Genomic DNA, 18,643 nt, shown 5'->3' with positions numbered 1-18,643 from the left:
AAAAGGCGGCCAAACCCATGGAGACTTTATTATTATGCAATAATAAATCTGTTGATTTTTATTTTTAAAGCATCTGCAGCTGTTTCCTGCAGAATTGGAAAACGCACCCCAGACCCTGCTGCGCAAAAAGCTTATTTGGGCCGAGGGGTCGCTTTCTCTGGACACTTTTGGGCATCCTAAATAACGTCTATGGAAGTGGGCGCGAACCAGCACACGGAGATAACTCTTGTTATTCAAGCCCCCATTTAAGTTGTTACCTCAGCAAAAGCGCGGCAACGCGAACAGGAGGCCGGGCGCGGGGGGGAAGGCTGCCGTCGGAAGGCGAGAAGGGGATTCCCTCAGAGATGTCGGCTGAAAGAGAGACCTGACCTGTCGGTGTCATATTATTTTTCTCTTCCCTGAGGGGGAAGAAGCGCACAGCAGCCGGCCGGGGCAACCCCGCCGCTATAAATAGCGGGAGCGAAGCTGAGATGTCAGATTCCCGGGGCCTCAGCGCTTCCCCCGCGCAATGGAAAGTCTGAGGTAAAAAATAATAATGAAAAATGTCGCCGTAAAAATAGAGCGCCCGGGGACGCCGGCGCCGCTGAGGGAAGAAGCCTCGTTCCAGTCACGGCCCTCGGGAATCCATGTAGAGGCAGGCTTTTTCTCCGGGTGCCGAAAGAGGCCTTATTTCCCTGCCAAAGCCTGCCGTCGAGTTTTGCTTCACGTGAGGACAGGAGGCATCCAGGGAGGGTAGCCATATTTCTCTCTCCCCGCCCCACCGCCGCGCCTTCTGGGGAATTGAACAACTGCGAGATAGGAAACTTTCCACATAACTTTTTAATTTATTTTTAAAGCTTCGTCTGCTTCATTTCTGCCTGTCAAAGCCCACCGAAGTGACTCCTGTAAGGTTACCATATTAACCCGTCCCCGCTAGTGAAACTCTTTCCTTTCACAATCACCACCACATGGTTTGTAATCTAATGGATTCCATGAGCCATGAGGATTCCATGAGGTCACCAAGTGCCTACCCAGCTACCCTGTTGTCTGGTAGGTGAAACAGGGTGGCCAGACCTTTTTAAAATAATAATAATAATAATAATAATAATAATAATAATAATAATAATAATAATAATATTGCTTTATGGTAGTTTACTGCTACTTCCTCGTTTTTCTGCATTTGCAAAATCCAAAAGGAAACGGCAACAAAGGTAAATGGAACTCAGCAAATAGGTTTTTACTCTTCTATTTTATTTTTTTTATGCAACAAGTTTTTAGGAATCCCGCCACGCACGCCTGTTTTTAAGGGGAAGTGCCTTTGTTCAGGTTTTGCATGTCTTCTCTTTCCATAACTGCCTCGATATAAAGTTTCAGTTTGGAACAGAAATAAAGGCATGTAAGCAAGACTAAACTGAAGCTGGGCTATGCCCAAAATAGATGTGGTGAAACGTTGAGAGGATGTTTGTGTTATTGGGGAGTTTTTACATAAGCGTTGTATAAATAATAAACTTACTAAAATGTAATTTCTCAACAATCAACTGAGAAACACGGTCAGAAACGCTTGCATCTTTTCATAACCTTGGAAAGGAAGAAATAATTATGTTACTGAGAACAATCTCATGTTCAGTCATTCAGCATCAATGCCTAACAAAATGTAGAGTATCTGTAAGTTATTGTTGATTTGAGACTAAAGACATCATGCTAAATTTGAAAATTTCCCCCTCCTCTCCCTTAACTCTGATTTAAGGGTAATTTTAAACTAGACCCAGTTCAGAGTTATTTCTAGACATTCAAGTATGTGGAATTTCTATGAACCTGTGCAACTGTTTTAACTTGTATTAGGACAGCTTCAGATACAAATATTTTAACTAATATGTTATTGTCTGTGCCTTGTTAAGCTTTTTGATACTATGGCAAAACATACATTAAAAAATGTGCATGTATCATCAATATTCAGCTGATATTCCCAAGTACGTGGGTATCACACTTCCTGCAGTATTGTACACAACAATAATAATCTGTGGTCATAAATGTTTTTGTCTATTTTAGGTACCACTGTAATTAAGCAGCTTCCATTTCTTCCTTTCCTCCTTGTTAACAATAACGACTGCTTTTGGAGAAAATCAGGATTCATTATAGACATTTAATTCTCCATTATAGGTTGAGTCGTGTAATGGGATTCCCCTTCAAATGTTTGTTGGGATGGTACCAAAAGGGAACTGCACACCAAAGATATTTTCTCTTCCTGGAATCACTGATGTGTAATTCCCTTACTGGCATTATTCCAACTACATACTTGTACAGGAATTCCATGCTGCCAGGAATGAGAAAACATATGTGAATGGGTCCTAATTTAGGCTTCAAGTAGACTATTGCATCCTCTGGAGAATAGAAAGCATAAGAAGATTCGGTTATTCTGCACCAGTGAATTTATTTCTTTCGCTTTCCCCCCTACAGAAATTGAAGTTGAGTATTAGGTCTTACAGAATGAGACTGCTTTCAAAGACTTGTCAGATACCTACATACCAGAGAACCAAATTTACTGTGGGGACCCAATACCCCAATTATAAATAATATTTCACACATTAACAGTATTTAATATTTTCGTGATTTAGCAAACTTAATTGGAACAGTTGTCACTCTCCCTCAGACCCAAATGGTAGTAGCCACAGCACTGGGGTGGGTGAAGTCCAGCGTCCTGATGGGGATGCAAATTGTTTCCTCCCTAGTCATCAGATCGATCATTGACTGGAGAAGGGACCACAACTCCTCTACTTAGAGGGTTGTGTTCATACCTTTGTGTGTATGTGTGAGTAGGAGGATGGGGTGGGGGGTGGCCACAACTGCTTTTGGCATACTTGCTGCTGGCATGTAGCTATTGGAGGGTAAGCCAAGAGGGAATACAGTCCTCTAGACAAAAAAGTTAGCTACCCCTACCTTCTGACATGCCTTATTTGAACATACTTATCTGCTTAATTTCTGCATACTCTGCAAGTGTTGCCAGGTTACAGTCCATATACTAATGCCATGCATTTTGTCTCTGCCCTCCTTTTGTGTTGTGTTTTTTCGATGGTAAGTCTATGGGCACGGACTGTTTTGTTTTTAATCATAGCGCTGTACAGCTGGAAGGGATCCCAAGGGTCTTCAAGTCAACCCCCCTGCAATTCAGGCACCACAACTAAAGAATCCCTGACAGATAGCCATCCAACCTCTGCTTAAAAACCTCCAGTGGAGTGTTCATCACCTTTTGAAGTAGTCCGTTCCACTGCTGAACAGCTCTTACTGTCAGAAAGTTCTTCCTCATGTTTAGTCAGAATCTCCTTTATTATAATTTGAGATTGTTTGTTTGGTTCCTACCCTCTGGAACAAGAGAAAACAAGCTTGCTCCATCCTCCATGTCACGGCCCTTTACATATTTGTTATCATGTTACCTTTCAGACTCCTCATTGCCCACCTCCAGTCCACAGGGGTCTCACCTGTTCTCCAAGAATTCTGAAAACTTATAGACGAGTTCTGACACAACACAAGTTCTTTTAACATCCTTGGATGCAGTTCATCAGGCCCTGGATTTGAATTCATTTAAAAGTAGCGAGGTGATCCATTACCACCTCTCTTTTTTATACAGTATATATCTTGGGCTGCAGCTCCCTCCCTGCATCATTTATTCTATTATCACCAAGTTGGGCATTGCTTTCTTTTGTCTAAAGCTTGGAGGTAAGGTAAATGTTGAGCAGTTCCTCCTTTCTGTCGCCCAATAGCATTTCTCCATCTTCTCCACGCACAGGATCTACTACTTGCCTGTTCTTTCTCTTGTTTCGAAGATGGCCAAAGAAAGCGTTTAAATTATTTTTATTATATACAAGGAAAAAATTCAGGTGGACTTTTCTAATGTGGTAACAGTCTTGTGGCTATTTCTTAGCTTTATGGTCACTAACTGCTCGGGAGAGGAGTTTTTCAAGACTAAATGAATTAAGGGCCACAATGTCTCAAGAGAGGTTGTCAGCACTGAGCATTCTGTACATTGAAAGTGACAAACTTAGACAATTTTTTTTTGATGATGTTTTGGATGATTTTGCTATAAGGAAGGCTAGAAAAAACTTTTTTAGTCTTACTGTATTTGATGGTTGTAGTTTACTTCTTAATATGTTTTTAAAAACTGTTTAATGAAAACATAAAGTAGATTCTAAAAGTGCCACACTGTCAGGTAATCATGATCATATTATTTACATTTCCCAGGCAATATAATTTGTAAACTAAAGTTTTTTTTTTAAAAAAAGAATAACATTACAATTTCATTTTCCTAAAAATTAATGCTTATTCCACAAAAGGTTTACAAAGTTCTGTTATTGCAAAAGTTTTTCAGTGTTAATTTTAACATTTATGTATTTTTTTAAATCACGGTGGCGCTGTGGGTTAAACCACAGAGCCTAGGACTTGCTGATCAGAAGGTTGGCGGTTCGAATCCCCGTGACGGGGTGAGCTCCTGTTGCTCGGTCCCTGCTCCTGCCAACCTAGCAGTTCGAAAGCACGTCAAAGTGCAAGTAGATAAATAGGTACCACTCCGGCAGGAAGGTAAACGGCATTTCTGTATGCTTCTCTGGTTCGCCAGAAGCGGCTTAGTCATGCTGGCCACATGACCCGGAAGTGCCACAACCCCAGAGTCTGTCACGACTGGACCTAATGGTCAGGGGTCCCTTTACCTTTACCTATTTGACAATAACATCTTATGTCCTTTAGAGCAGAAATTGTGAATTGCAGAATTTTAAATACCTGTCTTCATCCTTGGCTTCAGTCAATTTTGTTTATAACATTCTTCCATTTTCTTCCAGTTGTGAGGGTGGGGGATTGGGAGGGGCCTCACAAATGGAGTAGCCTAGGGCCTCTCGTCATTTAAATTCAGGCCTGCAAAAAGCCTAATAGAATGCTCCACCTAGCCCATACTTCCCAGTGGTTTTTCAATTCTGTAGCTCTTTAATTGCTGTGGCCGTTTCCTCAAAGAAGATTGCTCTGTTCCAAAATTCACTGTTTTCTGGACTTAAGGGCTCTTTTGTAAGCTATGTCTGTCTGGAGAGTTGTATGTATATAAGCATTCATAGGGGCTGCAAAGCCTGAACTTAATTGAGCAGATCCTATCAGCTCTTGGTTGTGGGGCAGATCTTATCAGCAATATTTTATTTGTAGTAAGAATGTTTTGCTGCTCTAGTTAACAACAGTTGTCCTTGTTTCCAAACTTGAAGCAACTTCTATTTTGGTATATCAATGATTTAATCAGTCTATTCTTGTATGTATATTTGTGGTTATTGTCTTACTGCCTCTGTTGGTTGAGCCAAATGCCTCAGGCAGTTGCATTCAGGGAGAGTTCTCTGTTCAGTGGGGCTATGGTTTGCACTTGTTGGTTTACAGCAGGCTGGGGAACCTGATCAGAAAGTCTGTTTTCTTGCACTTCTCTTCTTATTCAAGGACTTCGGATAAGTGAATTTTTAAAATAGCAGTTCTGGTCTTGCTGGTCCTTCAGCTTCAGCTGAAGTATCGCGTCTGTCAGCTTTCCAAGATGGGTCTGGTTTTGCAGCCCCAAGTTCAGCACTTTACTAGCTGTCACAGATGTGTCTGCTGCCTTGCTCGATATATCTTTTATGGAGGCCTCCAGTGGTTTTAGAGCCTTCTCCAATCTTTAAGCAAATCATGTGCAAACTTTTTAATTTGCTTGGCTAGGTCACCTGTCACTATATACTTCACTGAACTGGAGACTAGATGATAATCTCAGTGTTTTGCACCAGGACTGCCAGTTGCTAATCATTGCACTTACATTTTCTTAATTCTCTTAATCTCAGCAGATTATAAAAGGTTAACTGTTTACACATCTGTTTATATTTTTAAACGAAAAGCTTGAAATGAATGGAATTATTAATAACAGATGTAAAGATAACAATAGCAGTATGTGAAAACCAGCTTGTCATATAGAATTTCCTCAGTTATTTTCAACTGTACAAAGACATATTTCTTGTTTAATTTATCAACATGGTACTAATTACATTCTCATAACAAACATAACATGTTGTTTATAAATGAGGACTTACTTATTGAAATGATGATTTAGGAAACAGCAACATTTTGGGACAGCTTCTTTCTGTGATTTTGCTAATGCCAAAAGTGAAAATATACTTTGTCCCTTTTAGAAATATCTGCCATTTTCTGGGCAATTACAATTTGTAAGGTTTTTCTTAAATAAAGAGAGGACAGAATTATTCATATATTCCACATACTGGAAAAAAGTGGAACAACATCGCCAAGTAGGTTATTATATCCAGGTTATACTTTAGGATTTTAGTCTACATACAACAGCATGCAATACTGCATTTGCAGCCTGAGGCAATGATTGTTGTTGTTGTTGTTTAGTCGTTTAGTCGTGTCCGACTCTTCGTGACCCCATGGACCAGAGCACGCCAGGCACCTCTGTCCTCCACTACTTCCCGCAGTTTGGTCAGACTCATGCTGGTAACCTCGAAAACACTATCCAACCATCTCGTCCTCTGTCGCCCCCTTCTCCTTGTGCCCTCCATCTTTCCCAGCATCAGTGTCTTCTCCAGGGAGTCTTCTCTTCTCATGAGGTGGCCAAAGTACTGGAGCCTCAGCTTCACGATCTGTCCTTCCAGTGAGCACTCAGGGCTGATTTCCTTAAGAATGGATGCGTTTGATCTTCTTGCAGTCCATGGGACTCTCAAGAGTCTTCTCCAGCACCATAATTCAAAAGCATCAATTCTTCGGCGATCAGCCTTCTTGATGGTCCAGCTCTCACTTCCATACATCACTAGAGGCAATGATTAGAGATGCACATTCTCATCAGTATTGCAATGCAGATGGAAGTGTGCACCCCCCCATGCAGTAAAAATAACATCTGGACACCTCAAATCACCATGCATTTATCTCTTTTTTCTATTGATATATATATATTTATTTCAAGCTTAAAAGTTACATTTTGTTACTCAACACTTATATTAAGTTCTACATATTAATGACTTCCCACTCACCGATCATCAATGCTTATATTCAAGATTATAGACAATGGCATTTTATAATTCCACCATATCCAGTTTCATCCTCTTTAACAGGTTTCTCAATATGTTCTGCTATTTTTTCTTAATCTTCAACCCCTGCTGTGTACTTCACCTATGGAAAATCATTTTTTTAAGGGTTTCCAGTCCTCTTTAAAGGATTCTGTTTATTGTGTCTCTTATCAGTGCCGTCAGTTTTGCCATCTCTGTATATTCCAAGGTTTTCACCAGCCATTCTTCTTTTGAGGGTATTCTCTCATCCTTCTGTGCATAGAGATTCCTTACCACAGTGGATACATAGATAAATATAGTTTAAGCTTTCTTTGGAATTTCACTTTCCAGTATCCCCAGCAGGAAGGCTTTCTTGAGAAAGGTCAGTTTGAATTTTCCCCCTATTATATATCATGGCCCAAAAGGCTGTGGCCGGCCTCCATGCAGGTCAACCTCATGTGATAGAATGACCCCTTTCAATTCTTACACTTGTTTGATACATTCTTCTACAATCAAGCTAGCTTCTTTGGTGTTAAATTCCACCTGTACATCATCTTTCAAGCTATAACATGTTGCAAATTTCATACATGTTTTCCGAAGCTTTTCGCAGGTAGCAATATCTATATTGTGTCCAACATCTTTTGCCAACGTAATCATTTTTTTTAATGCTCACAGGCCTCTATTGGTGATATCCATAGGTGTTTTTTTGTGTTCCAGAAGATTTTTATTCCTCCTCCACACCCCCAACAGACTCCTTATATAATGATTAAGAAAGTCTTTATGTACTTCGACTTTGTCATGCCACAAATAGGAATGCCACCCATATCTTCTATCAATTCCTCCCAAATCCAGTAATCTAATCTTCATTAATGTTACCCACTCTTTTAACCAAGTTAAACACTCTGCTTCATGCTGCAATTTTAAATTTGGTAAGGTTAAGCCTTCTCTTTCTTTTACATTTGTTAAATTATTGAAACTTATTATTGTCTCTTCCCTTGTCAAATAATTGTAGTAATGTCTGTTTGCCATTGTTTAAAACATATTACTGAATTGATTACTGCCACAGTCTGAAAGGGGAACAACATTTTAGGTAATACATTCTTCTTTACCACCGAAATTCTACCCATGAGGGACAGATGCATTCTTCTCCATCTCTGTAAATCCACTTTAACAGTATTCCATATTTTCACATAATTGTTTTGAAACAACATTGCATTTTTGTCAACCAGACCAGGCTCACAAGGAAATCGGTCTTAATAGCTTGCTTCCATACACATACTGCTCCCTCAGTATAGTCTCCCTCATTTTGTACTCATGGCTTTGGAATTCACACTATTTTCAGAACTATTTCACCCCCTAAATATTAGCCACATTTATTATATAGGTTATTAATAAAAATGATATCCTGTAATAGGATTTGTTTAAAAAATGAAAAAATTGGAGTACTCTTTTAACTCTGCATTATGTTTTATAATGCAACAGAGAAAATAATGGAACTTCTGTTCCAAGTTATTTCTTTCTTTCTGAGCATTTTGTCTTTACTCATTTTTTTCAAAGCAAATGTTTAATGCAAGGATTAATGCTTGTCCATCATAGATATTTCAGTTCATAAGAATGCCAAAGAACAAAAATTATTTATCCTTTGTGGTTTTTACTGAAGCTATACAACAATGTTTGAAATTTAAGAAAACAACAGCAGAGTTTACTAAGCCCTAATGTTCACCAATAACTATGTTGAGCTTCTGAATATCCTTTCCAATTCTTCAAGGAAGACTCCAATACAATTCTTGTCATTCATTCACTGTTTCCATTGTACTGGACAAACCAAAACAATGAAATCATCTTCAAAACCTGGGCTAAATCCGCACATTCTAAATCAACAGAACCACATGAAGCCTTGTTGTGAGGACATGATAGCAAGTTGATTTACTGGACTGGGAGAAATGCCCAGATTTTGTGGGTGGTAAGGAGGAGGGGGATAATATTAGGTTAGGGAAGAGGAATTGGTTTTTAAGGATGAAGGAATACTCACTGCCCAGGTTTGGTTGGTGGATGGCTGGAGTCTGTGAAAACCACTGTATATACATTAGAATGAACCATGTAACTTGAGTCAGTATTGTTGACTTTTATAAGAGTCTTTTATATTAGATTTTATGAGAGATATTGTCCTTATTACATAGAATTTGTCTCCCAAAGAAGGCCTCCATATATTGGGCATTGTTTTGGCAGTGGGTAAATGTGCCCTCTTTTTATCCCATCGCTGTTTGCCTCCAGCTAGTACAAAATAAATTTGTTTTAATGTTCTTGTTGTTCCTGCGTCAGAAATTGTATAATTTGAGGAGTTGTATTCAGCAGAGACCCCACCATCTGGGATTAATAATCTTGCTATTCTAATAAACACCTTGTAAAAGGTTGAGCATTTGCCCTACAATCCTAGGAAAAACAAAAAATATAGACTCTTTTTAAAAAGGAAAATGTATTTTATATTAGCACTTCTAAATCTTTTAGGACAGCTATTTGGCTTTTGAGCCCCTCAATATATAGATTTTTTTGTGTTTCCAGAAAAATATTTTCCCTCTCACAGCCTTCAAAGCATTCCAGACATGTGTTTCCTTATAAGAGCATGTTGTCCAATCATCACAAATGCATCATAAATTTATTTAATAAATATATTCTGTTGAGTATATTTTGCTTTAGTGTCACTATTATGTCATGGAGTAGCCATATTTAGATGCAACTTTTATGTTAGAAATTTAAAAACTAGCCTTCTCTGTGTTTCAGGCCCCTGTAACAGATGAAGATAACATGGAGGATGGTTGCTCTCAGAAACTTGTCTCTGCCAAGTACCTTCGACTCTTGTTGCTAATATTGATTCCATGCATTTGTGCTCTTATACTTTTGCTGGTGATCCTTCTTACATTTGTCGGTAAGTACAAAATTCATATGCAAGGACAAAAAGATCAGTGCAACGAACCTTGCTAGTAATTTAACTTAATAATGTAAAGTAGCACTGATAGCATTCTGTAATTTAAGAGAAAAGATGTTCAGTTATTATTTTCTTCTCTTGGTAGGCAAGAGGAATACTGCATTAATAGTTGTATGGTGAGCACATTTTGGGGTTCCATATCTCTGACCCATGGGTCACTTGATAACCACCTATGCTTGCACTAAGGTCTGAGCTTTAATGTTCATGAGAATCCTGCATTAAAGTTCACCAATCTGGGAAGGTAGCCCATTTAGGAGAAGAAAAGGTCTGATCCTAAATCTCCACTGCCTTGTGGGATAACTTTGGGAGAAGAAAAGGCTAAGGAGTAGACCCTACACAAATCCAGAGTGGAGTCCCTAAGACGGTTTGATGGCACCAGGTACGCTTCTTTCTGGCAACTCCTGCAGCCAAGCTGGTGCTAAACGTATTGCTCTGCTTTCCTTTGGGTCACATCAGCAAGGCCAAAGGAGCGTGTGTCTTGTTTTCAGGGCAGCCCAGGACCTCCATACACACTGTCCAGGCTTGTGCCCTGGGGAGGTCATTTCAGTGTTGCTAACACATCAGTTTGACTTCACATCCCAGTACGTTTCTGGGCACAATTCAAAGTGTTGGTGCTGACCTTTAAAAGCCTAAATGGCCTTGGTCCTGTATACCCGAAGGAGCGTCTCCACCCCCATCGTTCTGCCTGGACACTGAGGTCCAATGCTGAGGGCCTTCTGGTGGTTCCCTCGCTGCGAGAAGCCAAGTTACAGGGAACCAGGCAAAGGGCCTTCTCAGGGACTGAAAAAGTACCACACAAATAAAAGAAGACCCTTCAATAGAATCCTTTGATCCCATTGAAATTAGTGGGAAAACTCCCACACATTCAAGTAAGCATGAATGGGGGGGAAATGGCACATTTTGATCACGCTATTACCTCTGCCAAAGGTCAGGAGAACATTTTGCTTACTCTGTTTGGACCTCAGGAGATGATTTGCAATAAAACATTTTTATAGCCTCTGCATTTTGTATTTGTTTAGATGAGCAAAAGAATCCTGCATTGCCGGGGGTTGGACTGGATGACCCTCGTGGTCCCTTCCAACTCTGATTCTGTGATTGGTGGGCATCAGACTGAATTGTCTGATAACTGAGTCTAGGGATCCGTCTTTAAATAGAGAACAGACTGAAGGGAATTAAGATCAAGTAAGCTAACAAAGTAGAAACATGATATTCAAAGTGTATTTCTAGGAATAAAATAATCCAAACCCAAGATCCACTGGGATGAGGAAGTTTTGATTTGACATGTGCTGGGCTTTCCCAGCTGAGTCAGGGCTGAGCTGGGTCTATGATGGCATAAGTCCCGCACCCTGTCTCAGACTGTGGAACTTAAGCTGATGTAACTTATATGGGTGTAAGTCCCCAAAGGGGGGGAGGTGTTCAGGGGGCCTGATATGAGTTGGGTGGGGCAATGAGAATCCTATTCCAACACCTTTCAGCTTAGTCATGTGATTTAGCAACCCAATGGAACTTAGGCAACCGAAAAGGTAGTGTAAATCCAATTCTTCCTATACAGAGTTTGGAATAGGAGTAATTTATGTTGGATTTCTGTAGTTAGGAGAGCTCTGCAACTAAAAAAAACTTTATACTTTTGTTACTTTTATTACCCACATCGACACATTTATTTTATGCAGGCTGTCTTGTTGGCTCATACATTAAAAGAAATATAAAAAGAAAGATAGGAAGAATTTAGTAAATACATATGAACAAGTAATTAATAGCTCATGCTTTTAGAAATAAATTGCACAGTTTTAGAAATAAAGATAATTACCATGGGATCAAGTAGTGTGCTGTGGTGAGATTGTAGTTAAGAAATCCTCAATACAGTTGAAATTTCTTTACAAATAAAACATATGCTGTAAGTTTATGAGAAGCTGGCAAGACTAAAATACACATAACCCCATTTGTATTTTTTATGTTGACCACACATTTTCATGTAATATGCATAGTAGATACTTATAAGGACAAAGCATTTGTGGGTTAAAAACAGAACCTGCTTGCCCCAGAGGAATCACACAGGGCCCTGTTTTCTAGGGTTGTGCATCTGCTCCAGACAAATCTTGGATTCCAGTAAGAATTGTGCTGATTCATGCCGATCTAGTATTTGTCTGGACTGGGTCAAGGTGGTCCTAGATCCCCCTGGTTCGGATCCCCCTAGAGTGATCTTGAGCTGTCAGAAGGGTGCGATCAGGCGGCAAGGGAGGGAGAAGGAGAAAGTACAGGTTACAGTCTCTGCCTGCATGTCTCTTCCTTCCCTTATCCCCTGATGCTGACTGAGTTGTTTAATTGGGGCTTTAAATCCTGTTTAAACATTAGGACTGTGCAAGGCCTCCATTTCAGTTAAGGGCCTGAATAGGGTCTGGGTCAGAAAAGGACCAGAGCAGAGTTGCTAAACTGAGACCTGAACTGAATTGGGGAATGACTTGCACTGCCCTACGGTTTACCACTCCTCACCCCCATGTTTTAGAGAATGTCAATTTTATTTTTTGAAAAAAAGAAAGAAAATAATTTAGAATATGAAAATGGAAACCCAAATAAGTCATTTATAGGTTTGAACTTTAAACTGCATAATGCTCTACATAGCAAACAATGTCTGTCTGGCATTTTAAATGTTTTTTAAAAAACAATTTCTATTGGTTTTTAAACAAAAACAAATACAAGAACCATTAAGCACTTATCCAGCAGTACATTGAATGGTGTTTGTTCTATCAATTGACTCTAGATATAAACAATGTTCAAACATATTGCTTAATGTAAAATATTGAGCAGTTGATATAACAAGGTCTTGATTTTGGTCATTAACATAAGTAAAGAAAGGGTCCACATTTCTTGGAAATCCGTTTCCACATTTCTGTTTGTTATGCCTTTAATTGCCCTTCTGTGTCTGGTGAGATGCTCAGACATTGCTGTATCCCAGATATTATTTCCCCATATGTTCATTTTAAATGTTATTAAGGGGGAAGTACATTTGTCTATAGAGCTACAAAGTGTCTTTTAAAAGATACAGATGGCAATGTACACAATGGAAGGAAAATCAAAACACTGATGCCTAGAATTAAACAAACAAAAAACCCTTATCCTATCTTGCCTTCTATTCTATAGACTCCAACTGCCTACAGGATCTCTTCCAGTAGGTAGTGTATGGGATGTTCATTCTTGTTCAGTGAATTTTGTCAGGTTCTCTGGTTTATGTTCTATGATTTTTTCCTTCCATTCAGGTGCGTTGGGAAAAAAATGCTTACATTCAAATGAAAGCGACTTACTTCACCCTGATGGTGACACTGAAATGGCTGGTACTCCTTTTCCAAACATGACTGAAGGTCGTTCAAATGTTGTTCCATCTATGGGGAACAAAATACAGCCACCATCTTGGACCACAAACCCGTTATTTCACCTTGACCAAATACATAAAAACTTCAGTATACATAAGGGAGCTGCACAGGTTGCCTCACAAACCCCATCACTGAAAACTAGTCCTACAGGTGAAAAGATTTTGACCAAAACTCCTGGAGACAACTCCTGGTCATCAACCAATACAGGAGACGAAACTCTACAGTCCACAGACACATCTGTGAAGATCATAGACAAGAATTCATCTTTTTCTATCCTGAAACCTACCAGTCCATCTACTGTGCAGCAAATGGATTTGAAAAAAAGTAAGTTTATATTAATATGGATCCTTAATTAATTAAGATGCAAGAAATATAATATAATTTTGTGGTGTTATAATTTGCATACTTCCTTAATCAATAGCTACCAAGGAATATCAGTTTGTTCAGGTAATTCTCATCTTTTTTTTGGGGGGGGGGGGGGAGTTGTTGAGCTTTTTTTGTTACTTTTGCCCAGAGTTGTTGCACAATACGACAAGGGTTGCCATGCGTCTGGAAATTCCAGACATACAAGTCCTTATCTGGACCTTGTTTAATGTTGAACCATTATTTAGCTGGCTAAATAATTGTTCTGACCATGGGTTATTGAAGATCCCTGCGAGTATGGCAGACTAAGCTCTTTAATCAGAAGCAAATACTGTACAGATCACTGCTTAGCAAGATACATTAAACAAGCATGGTAAGTACATTAAGTACATCATATTGAAGTGATAAGCCTGTTCACTTTTTAAAATTGTCCATTTGTTGACTTGCCTTGTTGGAAGGCTCTTGATAATTCTGTAGTCAATAGCTAAAATCCAAGAAAATTAGTCTCATTTAATCTCATTTGTAATCAGTAGAACTAGCTGGTTATAAGCCTTGTTGATTTAAATGGTACTTAAGCACAATTGGTTGAATTGAAGTCTTTGTATTGCAGGGGGCATCTCTTCTCAAATGTGAAGATTTTACTTTTATATGTGTCTTGGGCACTTCCTCCATAGTTTTGTGTGTGTGTGTGTGTGTGTGTGTGTGTGTGTGTGTGTGTAGAGAGAGAGAGAGAATATATTGAAGGGCAGCTTATAGACATTCTGAAATGCCCTGAAAACTGGAACTGAAAATATCAAACTGAATAAAATGTCATTCCTTGTTTTACCTTTCGTAGTTTTAGTACATCTAGGTAGTCTACTTAGAATGACAATTATTTCTCAGCAACCATTTTGCTTACACTACATGTACCCTGCAAATAAAAGGGGGAAAGTAAGGAACTGCAAACTTAATAAAAATAATTTTATAGATGTAAACGTAATATGTAAATATCTGATCAAAAACAGATAAAGGTAGATAAAATCTGAGTTGTTCCGCAACTTGACCTCGAAACGTTGCACTAAAGGGAGACTTGGCATGGAGGCAGTCCTCATTGAAGATATCAGGGCCAGCTCAAAACAGTTGTTGCCTCACTCTGTCTAAAGGTAGGGCTAGCCTGGCTGGGGTAGTTATTGGTTCTAACATGTACACAGAGCGGGGTATATTCTTCTTTTAAGTGATTTATTTTAATTTCTCATAAGTTAATTGATATTCCTTCCCTATATCCATTGTGTTACATATACATGCATAGTTGCATACATACATACATACATACATACATAACTACCAAGCAGTTGCTAGCAATTCTCTGTGATCTCTTATTACCTTTCAAAATGGAAGAAACAAAAAGCCTCCTTTGCTTCATTCTCAACTGCATGTCTTTCCAACAGCAAAGCAGGAAGGATTCCTGCCAAATTTTTTTTTTTTTTGGGGGGGGGGCAAGGAGTTCCACAGGGCAGGCCCTGCAACTCTTAACAGTCCAATACCTCATTTTTGCAATGGGGTTGTTCTCTTTTGGTGCCTTCATCTTAAGTTATACCTTGTTCCTGTATAATTGAAAAACCCAATGTTTTTTAAAAACAACTTGGCCCCTGGCAGAGGCCGACTAAACCTAATTTTAGAGTGAAGTTAACATTTTTCTATAGTAAACTTAGGGAACAGCTCTGTTATAGAAATATTTGTGGAACATGTGCTTTGTGTGTTTATAGATTAAAGCAAGCACAAATATTTACTACAGCAGTCTACCTGCAATACTCTATTACCTTCCGAGATAATTTAACTAAGGCAAAGGAAGAAGAGTAGCCATAGGTAAGGTAAAAGGTAAAGGACCCGTGGATGGTTAACTCCAGTCAAATTAGACTATGGGGTCTGGCGCTTATCTCCGCTTTTAGGCCAAGGGAGCCGGCGTTTGTCTACAGACAGATTTCTGGGTCATGTGGCCAGCATGACTAAACCACTTCTGGAGCAACAGAACACTGTGATGGATAAATTATCCAAGACAAAGAAAGAAGAGTAGCCATAGGCACACGCAGAGCATGGGGCTGTTGACCTAGACTGTGCAAACCATACCAGCATGTCATTCTTTCTCTTCTGTGTCAAGCGACTAATGTAAGAAATAATAAAAAAGAGTATCCACATATTAAGTTCTTCCCTTACTCACTATTTTAAAGCATGTAGAAAAATTTCTACCCAATGTCCTGAACTCATCATATTGTGTATCTCTGCTACCAAACACTCAGTGAGGTTAGAGGTAGTTCACAATGTCAGATTTCTTCTTGAGATTGTGTATTGCAGGCACAAGGTTGTGTAGAGCCAGTAGCCATTTCCGAGATTGCAGACAGTTGCTTTCCAGCAACCGTGAAGACAGAGATGGCTACTGATTTCCTACATCCTGATATTTTTTCCACACAGTTTTATACCCACATATATGATTGCCTGGAATAATTTGACAGCATGAAAAAGCCCTTGAAGTGCAACAGAAGTACCATTAAAAGCAATTTCATGTACAGTGGTGCCTCGCAAGACGAAATTAATCCGTTCCGCGAGTCTCTTCGTCTTGCGGTTTTTTCGTCTTGCGAAGCACAGCTATTAGCGGCTTAGCGGCTATTAACGGCTTAGCGGCTTAGCGGCTATTAACGGCCTAGCGGCTTAGCGGCTTTAAGAAAAAGGAAACAAACTCGCAAGAACTCGCAAGACGTTTCGTCTTGCGAAGCAAGCCCATAGGGAAATTTGTCTTGCGGAACGACTCAAAAAACGGAAAACCCTTTCGTCTAGCGAGTTTTTCGTCTTGCGAGGCATTCGTCTTGCGGGGCACCACTGTAAAGAACAAGAGCTCCTTTAAGTCTTGAGCCAATAGTGTTGCATCTATAGTTCAACCTGTTTACTTATAATCTTTCACTTTCCTTAATGTTTTATTTTTATTTTTTTGGTGGCTTACTAAGTACATAAATTAAGTGGAATTTAGTTAATTCAGCCTTATAAAATTGTTGACAAAGATTATGGCCTATAGAGTATAAACTCTTATTTGCTGAGAGTTGTGTATGACTGGTTTTTTAAATATAAAAAACCAATTGATTTTTAAAAGACCAATTGTAAGTTTTACATCTCATGAAAGAAAATATTTGCAAATTCAGTGCTGCTGTTCTTGCAGAATGTTTTCTAATCCAGCTGAAGGGGAGGCAGTTTTTGCTAATTTCCTCTCTTGCAGCCTTTGTGCCACTTTCCACATTGCTGGAAAAAGATTTTCAGAGGGCACAGAACTGCAGTGGGGAAATTGCTCCCTCTTCTCTTAGGTTAGTGGACGCTTCCATTGGATCACAAGTCCTTCTACAGTTGGAATGGCAGCATTGGTTTTGCTCCATGTCTGGACTAGAGGCTATGATATGAGAGTGCATTTGTGTTCATTTTATAGTATAGCTTATTGGCTGTCATAACTGATCTAGCAGCCTGTCATGCTTTGTTCTGAAAAAATGTTTCCAGAAAGAAGCAAATGATATGAAAGAAAATAGTTTCCGATTCCAACAGAGGAACTGAAATGCATACACATTCAAAAATATTTTGGTATTTTTGTAAACACACACCTTTTTAACCAGACACACAGTTTATATGTTAAAAAAATCTGCTCATGGGAAAAGATCATCATTGTGTTTCCATAGAACACATAGGCAGCATAGAAACGCTATAAATAAATTAAAATGAATATAAACTCAAGTGATTATAGGATATCGCATAATCAAATGGAGCTTTGGATGGGTTGTACCAAGTGCTGTTCTGGCATTCTTTGTTACTATAATTTTACACCAAAGGGGAAGATAGGCTGACACTAGTGATATAAAAGTTGGTTTAAAATTTACTTTATATGTGAAAAAAGTATTTTCAAATAACATCAGGGAGGTGGTGGTTTGGTGAAAAGTTGTGGTGTTAGTTTGATTTTTGCATTATCAGCATATTAGTCACGTGACACATTATTTGATAATTTGATTGATACTGCAAATCAGAAGACACCTGGATTGTTGGTTGTAGAGACTTTTAGGGGGCTTCTAAACTTAGTATTTCTGCAGGACAGATTCAAGTGCATACTGAAATGTTAGGATTGCACAGTTAAAGAAGATTGGAAAGTGATGGGAAAGTGTATTGAGAAGTGTGAGATGAATAAATTGGAAGACACAAATACCCCACAAGCAAATCAGGATGAATGTTAATTGTCATGTAACTACCCCACAAATCAATCAGAACAAATGCTCAATAAAGAGCAGATATAGTCTTTAGTAAGCTTTATGTAAGCAGGGCTTTTTTCCAGCCAGAACTTGTCAAAACCTGGTTCTGGCACCTCTCAGGTAGGTGCCATTGCTATGATAAGAGATCAAGGGAAGCATTCATGGTGAGTTCCAGCACCTCTTTTTCTAGAAAATATAGCACTTGGTACAACCCATCCAAAGCTCCAGTTGATGATGCAATATCCTATAATCTAGAAATATAGCACTGTGTGCAAGCAAATCAGGGTGACTAGTCCCTAAACAGATTGTCCGGAGAAGTTCTTTGGCTGCATCTATACTACAAATATATTCTGGTTTTGTACCAGTTTAGCTATTTGCTACCCAATAATCCTGAGAACGCGGATTAATAATAATCTGGGACGCAGGTGGCGCTGTGGGTAAAACCTCAGTGCCTAGGACTTGCCGATCGCATGGTCGGCGGTTCGAATCCCCGCGGCGGGGTGAGCTCCCGTCGTTTGGTCCCAGCTCCTGCCCACCTAGCAGTTCGAAAGCACCCCTAAGTGCAAGTAGATAAATAGGTACCGCTTTATAGCGGGAAGGTAAACGGCGTTTCCGTGCGCTGTGCTGGTGCTGGCACGCCAGAGCAGCTTC

The 18,643-nt window shown here is 39.3% G+C and overlaps 1 protein-coding gene across 3 annotated transcripts in view; it reads left to right on the top strand.

Moving 5' to 3' along the window:
* The window catches only part of CORIN (corin, serine peptidase), a 111,551-nt gene that overhangs the window by 7,714 nt on the left and 85,194 nt on the right, over positions 1-18,643 (top strand). For all 3 annotated transcript variants that reach the window (XM_028745118.2, XM_028745117.2, XM_028745122.2), the window contains 2 exons: positions 9,804-9,948; positions 13,263-13,700. In XM_028745118.2, coding sequence (XP_028600951.2) covers positions 9,804-9,948; positions 13,263-13,700 — 583 coding nt within the window. The remainder of the gene's footprint in view (positions 1-9,803; positions 9,949-13,262; positions 13,701-18,643) is intronic.

The sequence above is a fragment of the Podarcis muralis genome, chromosome 9 (genome assembly GCF_964188315.1).
Source record: "Podarcis muralis chromosome 9, rPodMur119.hap1.1, whole genome shotgun sequence".
Taxonomy (NCBI): domain Eukaryota; kingdom Metazoa; phylum Chordata; class Lepidosauria; order Squamata; family Lacertidae; genus Podarcis; species Podarcis muralis.
This window is presented reverse-complemented; position numbering and strand designations above follow the sequence as displayed.